The 22,979-nt window shown below is 32.6% G+C and overlaps 1 protein-coding gene across 1 annotated transcript; it reads right to left on the bottom strand.

Moving 5' to 3' along the window:
• Positions 1-2,421: 2,421 nt before the first annotated feature.
• Positions 2,422-4,573, bottom strand: LOC149139367 (putative receptor-like protein kinase At1g11050). Its single transcript, XM_089448947.1, has one exon. It carries the CDS (start codon positions 4,571-4,573, stop codon positions 2,666-2,668), a length of 1,908 nt encoding a protein of 635 aa, XP_089305073.1. The 3' UTR covers positions 2,422-2,665.
• Between the last annotated feature and the right edge of the window lie 18,406 nt (positions 4,574-22,979).

Genomic DNA, 22,979 nt, shown 5'->3' with positions numbered 1-22,979 from the left:
AGTTCCATTGTGTAAGTGTTCCATAACATTTCCTAATTTTGCACATCAACCAATCTAGTTTACATTCAACAACTTCTCATTATTTATTAGTTTCAAAGTTGAGTAAAATTTGTTGATTAAAGCCACCATAATGGCATTGCCTCAAATTTGACACTACGTAAGTCCATCTTCAACCATCAATATTTGTGTAATAAACTTTTTTGTTTAACCTATAATATAGGTTTTTTTCTCATTTTTAAATTACATTTTAGAATTTTTGAAGAGACCAAAAAAAGAAAATTAAAAAAATCATTAGAATGCTTGTATGGAATCTAAACAAAATGTATGTTGTTAATTTGGTATACTGATCTAAGTTTATCATATGTAAAATCTTATACAGACTATCCATCTTTAAAATTTAAAAGTTACATCTAAGAATTCCAAATCCATATTAGTTTATGTAAAAAAAAATTCACTCGAAAAACTTATCATAAATTAACACTTGAATAGTTGTCATTGGTTGCTATCCATGAATGCATGTTGACTCAACACCAAAATTTGAAAAATCATAAAATGACGTATATTAATAAAGGGAATTCTAACCACTTTCAAACCCTTAAACACGATCCACAATTGCCTTAATCCAGTGAAAGACAAAGTTGACCCTAAATGCCATAAAGGTGTCTACTTAATTCCCTGATCATGCGGCAAACCCTATGTAGGTGAGACTGGAAGATCCTTTAACACAAGAATCCAGGTTCACTTAGTGTTCATTAAACACAATCACAAGAATCCAGGTTCACTCAGTGTTCATTAAACACAATCGATCCAAATTATGATAAAACTAAGCACCAAATACGTATAGAAGACACCCGGATCTTAGCCAAGAGCGATCACTACTTCATAAGGAAATTCAGGAAAGCCATAAAAATTAGCAAACACCCTAATAACCTCAATAGAGACAATGGATGGACCATAAGCAAAAACTAGGTTCCAATCCTATCATCCAAATCTACCCCTAACCAGAATCCTCCCCTAATTAACCTAGAACAAACTTAATAGATCTAAACCATTTTAATTTAATAACACACTTTGACCTTTAAAAAAATAAATAAAAATAAAAATAAAAATAATCATAGGAATTAAACATCAATCGAAAATATATTAACTATAATAAACTCTTCAACATAGGACAATATATAGGGAGCAAAAAAATAAAATATAGATTGAAATAAATATAATTACAACAATTAAAATTATAATTATAATTAATAAATAAATTAGAACAAACATAATTATAACAATTAACAATTAAAAATTAATAATTAATAATCAATTAGAATAATAATTAAAATAAATAAATAATCAAAATAAATACAATCAAAACAATTAAAATTAATAATTAATAATTAATTAAAATAAACAAATAAATAAAATTTATACCATTAAAACAATTATAGAATCAATATAATTACAACAATCAAAATTAATAACTAAAATAATTATAATAATTAAAATAAGTAAGTAATTAAAATTAAAATTAATTAAAATAAATAACAATTAAAATTAAGATTAATAATTAAAAGAATTATAATTAAAATAAGACATAATTATAATTAAAATAAGGAATAATTAAAATTAAATTAAAATAATTAAAATAGAAATAATTAATTAAAATTAATTAAAATAATTAGAAAATTAAAACAAATATAATTAATGCAACCATAAACCTAAAAGTAAAAAAGAATAATTAAATTAATTATTAAGATAAATTAATTATATCTGTCGGCTAAGCATCTCTATATATATAATTGAAAAATAAGACGAGTCTTTCAATATTTTTCACATCCGGAAGATGAACCATCGTTACTGGTTCGAAACGTCGATGACAAAAAATCCTTATGTGATGGATATGGAAGATAATCTAAACAATGATAAAACTCGTAGAAACCTCAAAGACAAGAAAGGGAAAATAATTAACAATTTGTTATTAAAATCTTTACAATTTATAAATTGCATAACTTGCTTTTGTATAATTAAATATATGCCATTTTTCTTCCCTAATTTCTTGTTTTCCAATTTCACTTTTTTCCTTTTTGATTTTGGTTTCTATTTTTGCATTGATTTTGGTTTCTACATTTACATACACTCATATACATTGTCATTTAACTATATTTAAACTAAGCAACAGATACCCCTATTTAACTATATTTAAATTAAACTACAAATACTTGCTACTAGCTCATTAAAAAATTGAGAATACATATCTATTTTAACAAAGCGCTTAACAAAAATGTTGAACCTGCCACTTTGAAAGCATTTGGACCATATCTCAGTATTACCTATTCAGAATGTTAAGACACGGGTTTACTTTCATGTTGTCAATATATTGATTAACAAGTTTCCAAACAATTCCCAAACAAAGAATAATTAATTAAAAGAATAAAGTACTTCAGAAATTGCGATTCAATGCTTAAAAGAACAAGAACATTTCAGTCTCTGCAACCTACAATTAAAGATCAAGATAACCGCAAACCTCGGCTTCCAAAGACGAATATTAGAGCTCCATACAGGTGGCCCATGATCACTTGAACGAAAAGTAACCAAACCGACTTCAAAATTCTGAAAAAATAAAAATTGCTCTGACACAATCGAGCAACCCTGTATCTTGAATCTATGTGTTTATTCAGTCTGAAGAATTGCTCCAATCACACAGGTTCTCCTCCGTGCGACCCCCGGGAGAGAGAAACCAAGTAAAGTCCCCTCTGCTGTTGCTGTAAGCTTCTAATTCTTCTGGGATTTCCTTGGCGCCCGACGATGGGGCAGCTATAGCTTCAAGGGCTAGCAGTGCCTCAGAGATTGAGGGCCTTGACACAACTCTCGGGTGGGCGCACTGCAGTGCCAATAATAAAACTTTATTTATTGTACTCCTGTGTCCTGAATTCCGAATCGCGATGTCGATAACCTCTTCGGTCCGGTTCTTCTGCGTCATATCGACCACCCAGTCCGATATAAGATAGTGCTCCAGAGCACCAGAGTTCGGATCCAGAGCCCTCCGCGCCGTTACGAGCTCCAGCAGTATGATGCCGAAGCTGAATACATCGCTTTTGTTCGTCAGATGGCCGTAGAGAGCGTATTCCGGCGCCACATAACCGAGAGTCCCAACAGTCCGGGTGCTGTAATGGCTTTTCTCCTCTTCTTCTTTCTTCAACTTGGCCAGACCAAAATCTGCCACAAGAGCATTCATATTGGAGTCCAACAGCACATTTGCAGCTTTCACGTCCCTGTGGATTATGCTCGGATTGGCGAATTCGTGCAGATAAGTTAGCCCCCTGGCTATGCCCACTGCAATTTTGTAGCGCTCCGGCCATGGTAGCCATGTTGATTTATGCGGATTGAAGAGACAGTCGGCCAAATTGCCGTTCTCCATGAAATCAGAAACAAGAAGCTGTTCGCTAACCTGCCCCTCTTTGTCGAATTCGATGCAGTAGCCTCTGATAGGAAGCAGGTTGCGGTGCTTAATCCCGCTGATGACACGCAGTTCGTGGCTGAAAGTATCGTCTCCTTCGATCTTTGTGGAGTACTTTAATCTCTTCACGGCAATTCGCGTCCCGTTTGGCAGGATTCCCCTGTAGACAATGCTAAAACCCCCTTCGCCGATCACGTTCGCCGCCGCGAAATTCCCCGTGGATTCTTTGATCTCCGACAGGCTGAAGAATTTCAGACCTGTCGTGGAGCTCAATAGTTCGTATCTCTGCATCAATTTCATCCGTTTCGATTTCCAGAGACTGGTCCTTCGTCGATTTAAACACAGGCAGATGCTCAATCCAAGAACCAATATTCCGACTGCGCGAATTATGGTGATAAAGTACCATTTTAGAAATCTATTTCCTCTCTTCCGTTCCACAAAAGTTGCCAACGACGATACATTCTGTACGCTTAGAAGGCAGTAAGCGGCATCCGGACCAAGACCATCGTAACAATTAATGCCTCCGGCGACATAAATCAACAGAAACATTGGGCAATTCGATTTTCCTCCGGGTTCTTTGTTCAGCGACCTGAGCGCCATCCCCATGGCGCCTAAGCATTTATCGCACTGAAAAATCCCCGCGCGAGATCCGTTGCAATTCAGCTTCAAGCCCGTCGTATCCACCCTGCTCTCGAAGGTCGTTAGATTGTCAATACCGAGACAGGTGCCTGGATCACATACAAAACTTTCGGACCTCACGTTGCAGCTCCTGAACATCTCGGCTCCGATCCCTGTCCGCACTTGTACTAGCCTCTGTAATTCGTTCAAACATACACCGGCCATCTGGTTGGTGGGCAAGAGGAAAGAACGGTTGTAGTGCATCCATGAAAAGTGAAGGATCTTGATTAAATCGTTGATGCTTTCGCAGCAGTGAGTTTTGTCTGGAAGTAAACATTGCTGAAGCATCCATATCTGAGCCTCAACATCCGCGGTTATGTTCAAAGGACACGACATGTTCAAGGCCTCCACCTTAATTGCTCCCGAAGTAATCCAAAATATAAAACATAACAACAAGCCCTGCTGCGTAACATCTTTCAGCAAACTGATTCTTCCACAGAGATTCATATCAAGAGATTAAAATCGTATGGCAGAGCTCGAGTATTATTAGGAGTAGGTGTAAGATACCGTGTAATCTCCGGGAAATCGACAGCCGTCACTGAATTTAGCATGCTTCATATTGGCTGAAGTATTTCATGTCGGCTACTGTTCATCTCCTCCGTAGCGTCAACACGTAGGGTGTCGCCAACGTGTTTGTCGCCTCTACACTTTAGACGCGGTAATGACTTTAGAATCGAGTTAAAAGAAATATTTTCATCGCTTAATCCAAATTTTCTGCGTGGCACTTTTCGTGCCAACGAATTCGGTAGCGATATAGACATGAGATTTTAAAGGCGTACTTGATTTAGGGAGATGCGAAGGGATTTTAAATGTTTAGTTTAATTTAGACATGAATTGATTAATTTTTTTATTAATTTTAATTAAAATTTAATAGAATTTTTTTTAAAAATGAGTTTAAATTGTTTAATTTGTCAAGGTTTTTTTAGTTTGCTAAATATATTTATGCATTCACAACTGTATTTTAAATAACGAAAAATTTTGAAATTATTTTATCCTATTTTGCTGAATTCATGTGAAAAAAGTCATTTCGTCAATAAGTTAGACTATTCTGATATTAAATACCTTGAATTATTTAAAAAAAATAATTTTAATAAAAAAATTAATTATTTGGTAATATTTTTTGATCAAATCTTATTTTCATTATTTAAATTGGATTTTTATTAAATATATAAATTTAAATACTATAATAAACCATTTAATATTTAGTAGGGTTGAGAATTGACAACTTAACTTATGATTATAATATATCTCTACCTTATTCTAAAATATTTAGTAGGGTTGAGAATTGACAACTTAACTTATGATTATAATATATCTCTACCTTATTCTAAACAATTTTGACCGGAAAACAAAAACTTCAAAAATATCTAACAAATTACCTAAACTTTTATTTTTCAACTAAAATCTTTCATTTAATTTTATCTTTATTAATAATAATAATTATTTAATTTTAAGCCCGACATTAAATACAAAACTCTTTTGTTTGTACCGCAAGAAACACGGAACCTGTTTCACGATATTTTGACTTCTAAACTCCTTACTCTCCAAATTTGAAATAATGACATTCTACCAGAAAACACATTCTTAAACTATAAATAATTATTTAATCAATTAAACTATTTTATGATTTAATTTTATAAAAAATAATCATTTAATTAATTAAACTATTTCAGAACGCAACATAATTCCATAACAAACATACTCTGGGAAAACAGGATTCTTAGTGATTAACATTAAATTAGTCACTATGTGTTAAAATATTTTGATCTTTATTAAAAATTAACATTTCTTTTTTGAAGTCGATCATTGAAAATTAACATTTCTTAAATGTATAGTGCGTTAGGAAAGGTCGATGTCCAAAGAAATTGACGAACGCATTTAACGATAACGTTGAATAAATTAATTAATTAAATCTATAAATACAAATTTCGCATCATTTCATACCATTATTAGCGATTGCAATGAGAGGTGCAAAAGAAAGTTGATAAGAGAAATAGAAGGAAATAGTGAAGCCAAATATATTGATAATGAAATACAATCGAAATTTGAGTTTCTATTTATCTTCTAAAGAATATAGTTAGAGGTTAAATATAAGAAGAAAGTTACACTAACATAAATGTCCCAAAACAATGGCAATGCTTGCAAGTTCTTGGAGATTTAGAAGGGATTGACCTTCCAAAGGGTACTTAGAAGAGACAAGGATGGGAAGGCCATAGTGTATTGTTAGTGCATTTATGTGGAAGGCTGCACCACCTGTTGGAGCAAGCAAGAGTAGAGGGCTTTCTCTATTGACAGAGTTGGCCATTAATGTGTCCTCGAGGCAAACAATTAGGAAATACCTTCATTTCCTAACACTACCTTGGATAATCATCTTTAGCAATGTGGTGGAGGCATTGTTTGAAAATTGGGTAAAAATGATATTGAAAGCCATGCTTTGGTTGGGGGATAAGGAGACAAAGGCGTGTAGAGTTGGAGAGGGGAGATGGCGTAGTTGTGTGGACGAGTGGTTGAAGTCTTTGAAGTGAATGGTCATCTCTTGCATGTTTGAAGGGGTAAGAGTATTGGCCCAGTTATGGTTTGCATAAAATTTACGATGGGCCAGCAATGAAGGTCATCAAGGAGGATGTTGTTACTTGGGTGGAGTTGAGAAATGAATTGTTTTTCTTCAAAGGACATGGCATGCATGATTTGTGTTTTTTATTTCTTGTTAGTGTACAACAAGCTCCATGTTAGTTTCACCAATATCATCAGGTAGCTTATGGAAAGGGCAATACAAGAGTAGCTCACTCCAACAAAATTCGACATAACAGTTTGTGTCATGAGATGGGATGGGAGTGTACCGAGGTAAGACGTATATGATAATGACGACGCGGATATGCTTCCACGGTGTTTTTTTCCCGACGACAGGAGAACAACTAAGAGCATGCAACATCAATAACAAACAATGTCTTGAGTGAAGGAGGCCTTTGCATATAGGAAGTGATGAAGGATGTTGCTCAAAGATTGCAATCCAAGTTATGTGGAACACATCTAAAAATAATTCACTTGACATTTAGGGAGACAATAGAATGACTACATTGTGTTAGGGGGGGATTTTGGAGCATGTGGTATGTCTCCTATGCATTGATGACACTATCAACCATCATTTCGATTGGGAGTTTGTAGATGACGGTGATAGTAGAGGCATCAAGAGGAGAACTGTGTGTGAGGCGTGAGAGCATCTGATGGCAACATTCAGACTTTATCTCTCCTTTTCCAGCATATTGGGAAATGTAGTTTAAGATACATGACACAAGAGGACATGCTTGTAAATCAATGTTGGCCCTCCACATAGTAAGCATGTGAAGGCTATGGATGTTAAGTCTGTCGTCATTTATAGTATGACTATGAGTTTTCCATCTAGAAGCATCGATGTGTATAGAAACGAATTACTCATAACTTCCAAGAGACTCCATATCGACAAGATTCAATAGTGTTATATTTTTGCAAAGGCAAGTAGAAGAATGGCAAGTTGTGTGGCATTGGACAAATTTAACAAATTCCTCGTAGTCGTGGAGATCATTAAAAGCAAGGATATTGTTTGTTGCAAGTAGGCAATGATCATGAACTATTGATCAATGTATTCCCGGCTTACTTTAATGGAGGGTTCAAGGGTTCCAAGCAGTAATGTATGTATTGAAGAAGGAATTGGTAGCAACAACGTTGGATTCGTTGTTCCAGTTGAGTTTGTCCATATTTGGTGCATTTTATATCCATAGGAAACCATGTATATTTGCAAGCCCGTTAGGTTTCCACAAATACCCAAGCTAAATAGAAAAGAGCAAGAGTTATGCATTCTAGCACTATACATAAAGCGTGAAAGAGGCAACCATTGAAGGTGGTGGTTAAGGTCGACAACGATTGTCAACGTGCTATCTGCAAGCTCTCTTTTAATGAAGAAAAAAGTTGTTGCCTCACTACAATGGGACATGATAACGTCATACATGTAATAGATTGAAGGTGGTGGTGAAGGTTGACAACGATTGTCGACATGCTATCTGCAAGGTCTCTTTTAATGAAGAAAAAAGTTGTTCTTCACTGCAACGGGACATGATAAGGTTGTAGACGTAATAGTCAAATATGGGTTGTTGGTGTAAAGGGTATACTAAATTTAGAAATAAAATAACAAAAAAAAAATATATATGAGAGATCATTTTATTAATTTAATAATATATAGGGTGTCTATTTTTAAATTCCTCTATTTTGGAATAGAGATTTCACTAATTATCAATAATTATTAAGTTGATGGTAGGGATTTAACCTCCAAAAAATATTCTAGAATATTGTTAGTAGTAATCACAAATCAAATGTTAATATTTATTTCAAAAGTAGTTATGTCCTTTCAACCCTTTTAATTAAATTTATTAATTTAAAAATATATATCATATAAATAAGTGTCATATGAAATGACTTATGGTTTTTTGTGCATGTCGTATTGATAAGCCAAGGTATGGTAAGAAAACTTATTTACAAATTAATAATCATGTTACATGTTTTTTTTTTTTTTTTTAAATGTATATATGTTTAACTCATATATTAATTCTTATTATACTTAATAATAACAATAATAATAGAAATTTAAAATACAGTTTTAATTTAATTATTTTTGTGATTTTGTTAGATCTAAGACTTTTGTGATCCATATTGTAGATAATACATCTTATCAAAGTGAGATGTATTATGAAGTAAGTGTTTTGATGTTATCATAGATGTCCTATGGACATTTACCAACCATTTAATTGATATGGTTTGCTAGTCTATATTAATTTTAACTATAGTCTATTTATTTTAGTTTGTTTTTTTTTTAAGTAAGTTTAATAGTGATTTTATATTATAATATTTATTTTTAAAAAATCATGATATTTGTGATGTTTTAAGAGGTTTAATTGTTAAATATATTTTTTTTAAGAGAAAAAACGTATAAATCTATCTTAATTTAGAATTATCAAACATTTAAAGAGGTGTTGATCATTTCAAATAGATGAGTGAATTTAATGATTAAGAATATGTGTTTCCTCTTAAGAGGTCACAAGTTCAAATTAAGAGTGGGTTAGAATATATATACATCTATTGACTTTGACAATGCCACAAATAAGGGGGTTTCATATATTAATTTAGTGTTTGGGTTGATTGTGATCTTATTATTACTATGAGTGTCATCATCACTCAATTCTATAAAACATAGAACTCACAAAGTATATAATTATAGATATGCAAGATTACAATTTTGATTATCCTTAAGATTTTGATATTTTCATTTAAACAATATAAATATGCAAATGCTATATCTATTTTTTTTATATATCTTTATATAACCATTTTTATGTTAGGTGTACATATAAAATCTTTTCCTTTCATAAATATAAAAATATATTTACTTCCAGTTATATTTATATTTAGTTAATACAAAATATTATTTTTAGTATTTGTATAGATATCATTTATTTAAACACGTCTATGATGTAAGCATGACCTATTTGAAAACATTTTCATCATATTGAGTTTTATAAGTACCTAGTCACTCTTGTCTAATAAATTTTTTAACATTTTAATAACAACAACAAAAATTACTATATCTAAAAGTACAACATCAAAAATTAAAATTTATAATTTTAACTAATGGATACTTTTATTTAAGTCTTAGAAAGTGGATTTTGTATGAGAAAGTGCAATTTTAACAATTGAATGAACATAATCCAACAATCATGAATTATACTTTTAAGAAGAAAATACTGCAATTTTGATGTTACAATCTATGAAGAATTAGAATTTTCAAAATATATAAAGATAATAACATTTCATTACAATTTCAACAATAAGAACTGCAAAACTTCAAAATTTTAAAATCACAATTTTAACTATAACATATAACGAAGAACTTTATAATATTACAAATCAAATTGTAGATCAACAATACATTTCATTAGAAAAACAAAAATATATTGTACAATACTTATATTTGTGGTGTCCAATTTGTCAATCACTATAGAAAAAAAATCACATATTTATAAATTCAACAATTAAAAATTACAATTTCAACACAGAGAAATTGGGATAATCATCCATCTCTTTCTACTACCAACCTAGATCCATCTTAACCTCGAATCTATCAAGTGTCAGAGAGATCAAATCTCTCGAGGTGAAAACCTCTTTTTTGAGTGCAAAACTTGAGGAAATGTTTGCACCTAGAGATATTTGATCCCTCTTGGCACTTAATAGATCTGAGGTTAAGATGGATTTAGGCTGGTTATATAATATATATATTTGTATCTATGTGTCTCTTTCTTATTCCCTTTCTCTATCTCACCCCCAAACATACACACTCTCTCTTCATATCTCTCTCTCTCTCTCTCTCTCTCTCCCTCCTCCCTCTCTTCCCTCCCTCTCTCCTCTTTCCCTAACTCTCTCTCAATCTCTCCCTTGTCACTCCCCCTCTCTCTCTCCACCTTTCTCCCTCTATGTTTTTCTTCTTTCTTTCCTCTCTCTCCCCTTCCACCTCTCTCTCTCTTTCTCTCCTTCTCTCTCTTGAGTCCTCTCTCTCGCCCTTTCTCTTCCCATCACTCTCTTCCTCTCTCTTCACTCTAAATTTGTCACTATCTCCCTCCCTCTCTCCTTCTCTCTCTCCCCTCCATCTATGTGTCCCTCTCTCTCTCTCTTCCCCTTCTCTCCCTATCTATCTTGTCTCCTCCTCTCCCTTTTCCCTCCTCTCCACTCTCCCTCACTCTCTCTCCATATCTCCCTTGACACTCCCTCTCTCTCTCCACCTCTATATCTCTATGTCTTTTTTCTTTCCTCCCACTCTCTCCCTCTCTCCTTCTCTTTCTCCCCTTGTCTCTCTCTTGCTTCCTCTCTCTCTAACCTCCATCTCTCCTCCCTCTCTCTCTCCTCCCTCTCTCTCTCCCCCATCTCTCTCTGTCCACCCTCCGTCTTTTTCACTCTCTACCCTTTCTCTCTCTTAAATTTGATCCCATTGTATTTTGTTTAAGAAAGTATCTAAATTAGAAAACTCAATTGGTTGTAAAATATTAAACCTATATTTTGGATATATCATGTCAAAGAAAATACAATAATGAAAAACTTAAAGTAATCATGCATTATTTTTCCTATATTATTGTTACCAGACTTTGTTTGGATCCTTAGTTAAGATGGATCTATGCTAGTTCTTAATAATTTTATTTATAGTATATAAATTTCACATATTTTTATATATAAAAGTATTCTCATTTTTAATTTTGTTGAAACCTTGATTTAATTTCAATGGGAGTATTTTTAGTAGTTGTGAGGATAGAGGGTTTAGATATATCTCAAAAGTAATTATAAACCTTTCCCTTTTAGATTTATTTTAAAAAATTAGAAAACTAAAATTAAAATAAAATATTTATAAAATATTTCTATTGTGAAATAAGTTAGGCATGTGGTATTAATAAGCCATGGTATTGTAGAAAAGTTTGTTCGTGACTTAATAACAAAATAAAAATATAACAAATTGAATTTTATTACTTTTTATTACTATAAATTTTTATTATTAATTGAGCTAACATTTATATGTTTAGACCATCCAGAAAATGGGGTTTATATTACTTTTAAACTTTTATTTATTACTTTTAACCTTTTGTTTATTACACTTAACTTTTTATTAATCAAGCCAACATTTAAATGTTTAAATTCATCCCCCATATCACTTTTAAATTTAACTATTTTTTCATTGAGCCCACATTTAAAATTGTTTACATACTTACGTTACACCTATACATCTACACTATAATGAGCTGCAATTACTTATTTGATTAACTTTTTAACGAAGTTGTCTATAATGCGATTTTTTGGACTTTTCAGTGGCAGAATCCGGTAGAAAAACTTGAGGTGAAATCTTGATTTGTGTTATTTAAACTTGTTTTTTGACTCTATATATGGATTCACCACCCTGAAAAACCCCTAGGGCACTTGGATTGTGCACGAGTTACCCATTAAACTTGTGATTTCAATAAATTCCAAAGTCGCACTAAAGACAACTCGCTTTTTAACTAACAACTAATATCACTTTAAGTATGTAGCATTGTTCATGAATACAATTAATTAACAACTAATATCATTTTAAATATGTATTATTGTTCATGAAATACAATTAGGGAGTACAATTTTAACAATAAAAATTTATTTTTAATAATAAAATTTGGTTTATATAATATTATTATTTTAATAAATTTAAATTTAAAAATTAAAAGTTATAACTACAACAAATTTAATAAATAGTGGGTATAATTTTATTATCCAATTTAATTACAATCTCATAAAATATGAACAATTATTTAGATAAATTAAAATTGAACTTCAAAATTTAAAATTAAGAATTATAATCTTAAAAATAAAAAAATTTGATCGTAATGATTTACATAATTAAAAATAATAATTTTATTACATTAAAAAAATACAATTTCATAAAATATAAATAGTTATTTCAATGAATAAATGTTTTAAAAATCATATAATAAATATTTTTAAAATTAAAATTGAAATTCCATATATTGAAAGGTTCTAATTTGAACAATACCATAATTTTAATTTTAAAAATAAAATAAAAAAATAATTGTAATTGTAATGATTTCTATAAATAATAATTGTAATTTTATTGTATCATTATTATTATTTCTATTTAGAAGAATTGACAACTATCAATATAATCTCTAGGTGTCTAGTTATGTCATCGTTACTTATAACATTTCATTTTCACCACCATCACCCATTAAAATTCTCCTAGATAATTAATTTTATTATATTACTAAAAAAAAATTAATTTTCAAAATTAAAATTGCTATTTAATTTTTAAATAATTATAATTTTAATAATATAATATAATTATACAAATTAAAGAAATACAATTGTAATACTTTAAAAAAATAAACAAAATCTATCATTATAAATCTAAAAATATAAGAATATCCTTCTCCCCATCGTTATAAAGCTTCACTATTACAAAAAAACAAAAAACAAAAACTATAAACATAGAACATCCTTCTCCACTATCGCTAAAAACTTCACACTAGTATTTTAAAACTTAATGTAGATATTTAAAAAATTATAAAAAAAACCATAACCTAACATGAGTAAAGGCACTCTTAACTATTTTGAAAACTATAAATTCCATAACATTATTAAAAGTGATTTACTACACTCTTTATAATTAAAATGATAAAAAATTTAATTATAAAAAACCATTTTATAATTAAAATAATTAAAAATCTAATTAATATCGCGAAACTTTTTATCTAACGACTATTATTTATTAACATGGTTAACCTAACTTGCCATTTCCTATCCAATATATCAAACTCAACCGTATAAGGATCATATACCACCCAATGTGATATTTATCCACCAAACATTCGACCAAATATATTGTGTAAGCAAGCTTTATGAGTTTTTACGTGAGGTTGAAGCCAAAGAGATAACCATAAATGTTACCCTTATTATTGTATCTAACACACTCCCCAATTTCATTTATCAACCATGGGTATTTTTTTTTTTTATATAGTATGTATGAAATGTTTGATGTCAATCATCTTTCTCAATCATAATTTTATTGTTAAATAAGGAATCACAAGTCACTTTTAAAAAACAAATTTCAAAACAATAACAAAAAAATATGTTGATAACTTGCTCAAGCCAAGAAAAGAAAGTTATACACATCCTCCCAATTCCCTCCTATCTCGTGATTGATGTGTTTCCTTGTCTCGTGAATTCTAACCATATTATTTCTTTCATATGGTCTCCTATGGAACGACCCGTCCATCTTTCACCATGTATTCTCAAGGGACGTTCATTACATTCTAACCAGTCGTCTCTTCAAACACCTGCACAACAGTAACTCAGCAAATCTTGTTGTCATTTCTCCCATGGTCCAAAGAGGGCAACGAATCCTTTCCTCGCAAGAAAGTTTGGGGGCCCGTCCTACTAGCAACACAACAATAGCTTGAACTGGCGCTATATAACCTATACTCCATCCCTTCATTCTTTGAAGGAAGCAAGCGTGCCTATTGCATCACATGAAGATCTTTGTTATAGAGATCCCATTGTGCCTTATGCATCAAGCAAACATGCTTTAAAGTTTGGTTGTGGATTTAGAGGCATTCAGGGAGCCTCAAAGAGTAGATGGCCCCTACAACTACCTTTGCTATCGGCACTTGCACTTCTCCCAATGTTGTTGGTCAAAGCAGTTACCCTAATCACTACTTCAAAATAGCCAACATCGAGAATATGATGAAGCTCAAGGAGAGAGGAATTTCTACATCTAATTTCATTCTTGTAATCGTATGTGATAACACTGATCATAAAGGTATTTATATTCTAATTTTCGATGATATGAGGAATTCGTCTGGGTAGAATGGGTGTTCAACCACTGGATAGAGATTAGACGTTGGAGAAGTTTTGTGCTCGCGTGGTTTGGATTTTGCGATCGAATCATGCTTTGTTCTATAGGTTACTGACTCTTCTAAGTTGATCGTTTGTGTGATTAATGGCAAGAATGTTTCAATTTACGACAAAAGTGAAAAATCTGGAAATTTTTTGAGGGAATCCTGATTTGGCTCACATTTTGGATGGGCACTTTCACATGCTTGAACTCGAGCCGAATACTAAATGAAATGATTCCATTTCAAGATAATCTTCCCGACTTTGTAGAGAATAAATTAATTTGTTAAAAAATTGTACAAATTTCTAATGCTACAAGAGTGAATTTTTGAAAATCTCATGAGTTTGAAGTGTAGTTTTGTAAAAGATCGTACAGAATGTAGGGCTTTGGCTTCAAGTTTCAGTTTCATGAATTTTGCAGTGTCAAAGGTAATTCCGTCACAATTTTCTCTTTATCTAAAGATTTATTTTTAATCTTATCATTAGTATGATCAAATTCCTACCTTCTTTTCTTGATTCTGCAATGTTATCCCATGCATATGCATCACTAAAACTCCCGTGCATCTGCATCACTGAAATCAATGACCGACCATATAAGAAGTTGATTTTAAATAGTTGTTACTTCACCAGAGGCACCGTACCCTGTGTGTCAAAAGGCATGGTAGAGAGGCCAACCTCACCTTCCACCTTCTTTTAAGACGTTTTGGGGCTCATGTCCCAGAACATAGAGAAGGGAAAAGAATTTGGCGGATTCTTTCCAGTAGCTTGGAATCTCGGGCAGGAACCAATTACTCTGGATCACCCATCCAGGAGGGCCTACTATTCTAAATCAAGTTGAAGCGACATTGAATATGGATCCCAAGAAACTGAGAGCATCAAAGTTTGGAGAGTACAGGAAGATGTTGAGTTCATGCATGCACTTCATCTTGGATGATATGAGGAAGTTATCTGGGAAGAATGGGCATTCAATAACCAGATAGGGATTGAACATTGGTGAACTGTTTGGATTGGGGCCCAACGTCACCATTGAAAATGTCATCTTTCACATTTCCACGTGTTGAATTTTCATTGCAATGAGAAAGACGAAAATGAAGGATGTTTATTGGTTAGGGTGAGCAGTGTTTTCTCACCCCAACACCGCAAAGAAAATGCCTATCGACATAAATATGTCATGTTGATCCCAGCATCACTCGATCAGCGTCACTCGATCATCATTGTTATTATTATTTTTTAATATTTGTTAAATAAAATACAATGTGATATATATGAAACATCACTTACATAGGACATTGCACGGAAACTCATAAACTTAATTCTAAATGCATCACATTGATGTTAATGTCAACCTTGGTATTCCAAATTTAAATGTGTTTTTGAAAATTTGCATACAAAGTTCCCATTTCCATCTATTTTTGTCATGGTATTATTAATTCTTAATTTAAGACCATGTTTGTCAATTTACATATAGTCCCATTCTAAAACATATTCACAAAACTATGATAATGTGATTTTTAGCAAAAAAAAATTATTACTTTTCATATTTAACATTTTTAATTTATCTATTTAAAAATTTAATATTTTATAATCGTACTAAATAATAATTTATTAATTAAAATAATAAGTATTTTAAAACCTAAATTTTCAAAATTATTTTTACCAACCTAATTTGAAAATGAATGCTAAAGATAAAGAGTTTGCTACTTCTCACATATCTGCAAAAGTCTAAGATTAGGAGAAAGGGAAGACTTTTTATTTTTATATTTCCCTTAAATGACTCAAAAAAATAAATATTGAATTTTATTCTATGTTTACATTCGAATAGTAAAAGGGAATGTTTGTCCAACAGTATTATTAGTCCCTGCCCCTTCGGGGCTATAGGGACTATAGTAATCATTTTTTTGAGTGGCTGTTAATTGACACAGAAACCAACCAATTTTTTTTCCATTAAAGGAAAGTTTTAATTTTATATTTGAATGAATATTCCTTCTTATCCAATGAAAGACTTAATTAGACTCTTCCATCATATTTGGCCTCATATCGAGGCCAAACTTAAAATAACTTAAGATATGTTTCCTAAATTGCCCGACACTTTTATAACATAACGCTTCTATGTTTTAATGCGAGCATTAGTTTTCTAGAATTTAATGTTAGAGATTAATATTGTTTTAGCATTTAATGTTAGAGATTAATATTATTTCTTTCAGTGATCTCTGAGATATCTCTGAAAACAAAACAAGTGGCATAGCGATGCTTGAGAATACAAGTGGAAAACTAATATTAAAACAAAAATGGCATGGAAATGCATGAAGATACAAGTGGCAAACTAAGGTCTTTTGGCTTCGGCTAATACTTATCGGAATTTTTCATCAGAACTGTTTCAACTGCCTTTACGTCTGAGTCATAATTTAAGGCGTTTGAGTCCCGTGTCGCACTGTGAGGGAGGAGATTAACCCATGGCGTGCAAGATGCAGGTCTACAGACGTTCTGCCTCTAAAATTAACCACTCTCCAAGATGCAAGTCTGCTTCTTAAGGAATTAACCACTCTCCAAGATGCAAGTCTCCTTCTTAAGGAATTAACCACTCTCCAAGATGTAGGTCTGCTTCTTAAGGTGAAATTACTGGACCAATATGTAGGTCAAAAACCTTCTACCTGTGATATCTCTTTTTTTTCAATATATTAATTCACAACATTTTGATTTCTAAGTTTATGTAGAATGATCAATTTCTATTTGTAAGTTTACATAATTGTTCATAGCATCAAAGCTAACCAAGGTAAGTATTCTAGTTGGCATTCAAAATACTCTACAAATGCAGGATGGGCGATAGTTCTTGCTATTTGATGAACCTACAAATTGGTTTCACCATTTTTCTTCTCTTGTAAATGTATGCATGCCACCACTTCTGTATAAATGTAAAAAGTGTCATAAACTTGCCAACGATGTCATTTTTTTGCTAGTGCCCCCTGCCAGAAGAAAATAAGAACACCTTGATTCTCTGCATTAACGACATTGTTTTTTAAGATAGAATGGAAAAGAAAATTTAACATACAGACAACTTAACATTGGCTTACTAATGTTGCAGAACGTTGCTGCTGAGACGTTATCAAGCCATGGTCTAGCTATATCTGCCATAACCAAAATCTCTATATTTCGTTAGTTCAAAAGGGGCATACAGACTATATGAAAAGAGAGAAATGATATGACATGGTATAGTTTATTCACAAGAATCTCCATTTTAGATCCACAATGCGAAGAGCTAGAATTCAGCTGAATGAGTGATATTCACCTGACTATGATCTACTACAATGGAACATATTCTAATTCTCTTTATGCACTTACCATATAGAGCAAAGAAGCGAAGCCATGAGAGTAAGCAGATGAACCAAGCGTATTGATCCAGTTGGGGAGCTTCCCTCTACCCACTCGTACAACCTATCCACACGTATAGCTACTCGCACTCGCGATATTGTAATCCCATTCACAGAATAAGAAAGCTAGGGATTGACAACTCTGTCCATCCTACCAAATAAGGTGGTGTGTGTTAGATTCTGTTTTCTTGGTCCCCTTTGGTCCTCCCTATAAGGAAGGGCACTGGAACACGCCTTGATAATCATTCAAGTCATTCAAAATCAATATTCTTGCCTCCTTGATGACTCGACGACCTCAGCTTCATAGCTTGACTTCAGATTGGGAAGAGCTTCATAAAATAAAGATTTGAAAGCAAATCCTGTCATGTACGAGTGTAACTAAACCCACTATTAATAAATAGGGGAATTGTACCACACTCAACCTCCTTTCTTTGTGAGTAAGCAACTCCAGGGCTGGAAATTGTAAAAGGAAATGGTGTATCGATTTGTCTTATCATGCCATGGTTTATTAATATATCAATTTGTCTTTCCATGCCATGCTTTATTAATATATCGATATATCTTAGTAAGATATTCGAAATTTCCTATTATAAGCCTGCACATAGGCTTGTCTTGCTTTTGCAACGTTAGCTGCTAGGTATAATTGGCTAGTATACCCTCCCTCCTTTCTAGATTTGTAGTTGTCCAAGGAAAAGAAAGGGCCATAGACAGACTCTGTAACGTAACTGAGCTACTATTAGATATAGTAATCAATGGCATTTATTTATTTGTCAAATAGACTAAGGAATCTATTCTTCTTAAATTTAGGTGACAATAGGGTAGTGTTGAGCCAACACCACTAGCAGGAGAGTAATAACCCTAGGTGCAACACCAGTAGTCTCCAATAACCCTAGGTAAAGGCATAATATCCATTTCCCAACTTGGATTTGGATTTGTAATGACAATTCTTCCACAGCTTTGAAGAGCGTATGAAATCATTAGACACGACTGAGGTGTAACTCTTTTGTGGAGCACTCCCACATATGATAATTTCTATCCTCTAAAATCCATCAAATGTCGATAATGGTAGCATCACAGATGAACCAGAGGAAGGGTAATTTTTGGGTCCATTTGGTATTGTTGGAAACATCAGAGGAAACATGAAGAAAAGGATAACTATTGTTGTGTACATTAGGAGTATCTGTCTTTGTAAGAAATGCCAATGAAAATGCTTATAGTATAGGCACGAAATCATAGGAGAACGTTAGCTTTCCTCCCATAAAAATAATTCTATTATTGGGAAGAACTGGTTGGAAGCATACCATCAATTTGCCTGAAGTCCATTTGGGTCAAAATCATCCCAATCACATGCAAAATTTGCACATGGTATGAAATAACATATGACATTGCTTCCATGCCAATAACAATTCTTCCACACCAATTTCAATAGTCTTATCATCAGCACCAGTATTTTACCTCTCTCTCATTATGTCTGAAACAAACCAGTAGTTTACCTCTCTCCTTGGTTGTGTCTACAAGCAAGGGGGTTGAAAGGCTAGACTAAAGTGCTTCGAGTTGGGGGAACAACTTATTCTACAGGTGCCTATCATGCAAATGATAGTTGAAAGATCATGTTTGTGTGGACAAGTGGTCAGAGGAAAAACTTATTCTAGAGGTGCCTAGCATGCAAATGAGGTCAACTAACATGTTTTGTTTCACTGTAATTGTTGATGGTAATGCAATTGCTTTATCAAAGGAAAAATAACTTGATCCAGTCATCTTGTAGTTGTCAATTGCAGTGAGAATTATTTGTTGGCCATCTATTAGTGAAATAATTTTTGCATTGTGAGTATGGAAATCCTTGTTTCAATAGAAAGTGTATGGGAAAAGTTAGTTTAGAGGTGTGGGCCTATGGCAATTGTCATTTATGTACGCAATATCTTAATCTGTTTGCATGTTTAATCTCATCCTATTTAGCACATTGATGAACAGTGGGTCTTTTTGACACATTGTTGTATGTAATTGATAACATTTTATTTTCTCTGGCCAAAAGTCATATGGAATTATGTTTTTGTTGATTTTTGGGCTTTCAAAGATAAGAGAGTCTCTTACAGGGTTTTCCTGGTAGAGATCACTAGAGAATATCATGTCAACATTACCAAAATATGAAGTTGGCATGTGTAAGATTTGTCAGAGTCGCTTATCAATTTGATATAGCGTTGTTGCACCAACAAGTGATGCCTTGTCTATGAGAACTACACGCAGTTGTTGGAAGTGCTTTGATAATGTGTCTAGTTTTTCGTTGTTTAGTGAAGGGCAATCTACTTTGTTAAAGGGAAAATAGAATGCAGAATGCAATGTGACACCACCGACATTGAAAGCGGCTTTTCCTGTGTATGCAGTGATTATTCCTTTTAGTTGTGATGGGTTATAAGGCAATGCCTCATTATGTATGTGTACTAAGGACTGAAAAATTACCTTAGCCATGTGTGTCTTTATTTTTCCTGCACCTCCTAGTAATAACAAATACATCAGTTCATTTGGTCTATACAATTTTCTTGTTACGACATCAGTGACTATTCTTGCTTGTTCTATGTTTAATTGTTGCATATACTTATAGTACTCTATGTGTTCAAGTATATGTGGTTGTTTCACAATTTCGTATGGCCTTGTAGATTGTAGAGAAAAGTTCTTTGTATGTTGGAAATGTTCCAAATCATTTTGGAAGTCATAGTTTTTGTATTTGTCATCTATGGATTTATCAAATGTTGTACTCTTTGTTTCATTTGATTTTAGACTATCTATGTTGAATATTTGTTCAGTTTTTATTTCTATTGCATGCATTGCATCATCTATGTCACCCCATGTAGGTGTTGTAACAAATCTGAACTTTTGTTCATTTTCCTTCACTGTTTTTTTTAATGCAACATATGCAGATTTCCAAGTTGGGTGATGTTGCTTGATCGTAATTTCACTTACTCGATACAGATAGTATAACATTAGTTGTTCTCTACAATAATTTTCAATGTCCTTGTATTTGTTATATCTCACGCATCAAATGACATATGGTCTACTTGATTTTTTGCATTTTTGTCCTTTCTTTGTATAACTAGATGCAAATTATGCTAAACATACAACATCAATAGTTATAGGTCTTAGAATATAATAGCTGATGATTGATGGGTACATTAAGTCTTCTTAGTCGTCTACTTCCTTTTGCAAGTCTTTGTTTCTTTTAAGAAAAAATGCACGTTCATCCACAGGAGATGTGTTCATGAAGATACACTTCCGTGAACTAGAGTTTAGTGGAAGCGATAACAAAATATGCACTGCTTGATGTGCAAACATTTGTTGCAAGTTGACCAAAGATTTCCCTAGAGAACTAATAGTATTCATGATGTCAGATTTTGTTTTGAGATGATCTTCACGTATGTTCCTAAATGTTCTTGTAAGTGTTTTATCTTCTTTTGTCACGTAGGAACTACATTACCTTATCGTTTCATATGAATTAGGTACGAATTGGGAGTCAGTGTTTCCAATCCAAATTCCTGGAATGTGTCATGCAAATTTATTTATCCAGGTGTCAATTGGTTTTCTTTGCAATAATAGAGTTGTTCGATTTAGCGTACATTGGATAGCATGTATGTATTCATTGTGTACTATCCCAAGGCTATCCAAGAAGCTATCAAACATATCATTTTCATTGTATCTCGTACTGTTTATTGCCTCAAATATTAGCTTCACATGTGCTTTTGTTTTATCGCTATCAAATTCAAGAGGCTCAAGTATTTTTGTTTCCTTCATTGGTGGTATTGGGAAATTAAATCTGCAATTAGAATTTCTATGCTTTCTACAACTTTTTGTGTGAGAATGGTGTTGTAGGGCTCTAAGCTCCTTTGCAATGAGCGATGAATTAGTTGACAAGTATTTATCAACAAAATTTTTTATTTCAATGTTTTTATTTTTACCATAGATTGGTGCATACTTTATCCATAATAAGCCATGTTCATGTTCACTCCCCCGATTTTGGAATTATGTTACGTAGAAGTAGTCATTGATCTCCCCATAGTACTTTTCATCATGATGAGATATCAATTGATGTAGTGCGTCTCTCCTAGACGTATAGTAACATACAAAAGTAACAAGGTCATTTCTTATTAATGAGAAAGGCTCATTTTCATCTAGTTCATTTGTGCTTGGTATTCTAGTGTTTTGTTTTATGTATCTCAACGCACTCATTAGAGGATCCCAAAGATGCTCTGCACTACTAAAGGACACAAAGAAAGTGGGTGGGCCTAGCTGTCGAATCATTGCATAGAGTTTGTTGTGCATTTGTTGGTGGTAGTTAGGTGAAGTGTGAATTTTTTTTAAGTCCATGTACCCAATTTCAGACTTCAAAATGCGATCCAAATTCGGTTTTGACTTTACATATTTCACAACTAGTTTTCTGCCCTTTAATTGGCCTTTTATAATTCTAATCCACATTGTATTCAATACTCTATTTATGATCATGCAGGTTGCTTTATAGAAGAGGTTAGTTGTACGATAAGAAAAATCGTGGTTTTTATGAAGGACTTCGCACTGACAAATCTTTTGATATTAAATTTTATGACATATCACTTGGGCATTTGTTTCCATAGAAAAATGATGGAAAACTCATCTCTTCTGAGTACTTATCTTTGAAAATCACTAATGACATGTATCTTGCAGTAGGTGCAATATTAATTTGTTTATTTACAAGGTCATGGACAGTATGTGGATCAATGAATCCATGAACCAATGTTTTTTTGGTCGGTTCATCGATTTCTTGGTTACTGTCTTCGCTATCTTCAACCTCGCTTGAAATTTCATATGCTTCTTAGTTTTGTAGGAATGCTTCCTTATAATTGTCATCTATGGTAGGATTCTGTAGCTTGTAAAGAATTCTTTGCACAGTTGTTTTAAAGCTTTCGTGACCTTGTGAACTTGAACTCGGCCAAATGCATAAGCACTTTTGAATCTTAAACTCTTTTTGACAACGGCTGCCACTGTGCCAATGTATTTTATAGTTTGAGGCAATG

This window comes from Pinus tabuliformis, chromosome X (assembly GCF_031772625.1).
Source record: "Pinus tabuliformis cultivar Carrire ecotype Pingquan chromosome X, CPIR1, whole genome shotgun sequence".
NCBI lineage: Eukaryota > Viridiplantae > Streptophyta > Pinopsida > Pinales > Pinaceae > Pinus > Pinus tabuliformis.
Note: the sequence above shows the minus strand (reverse complement) of the source record. Positions and strands in the feature narration are given on the sequence as shown.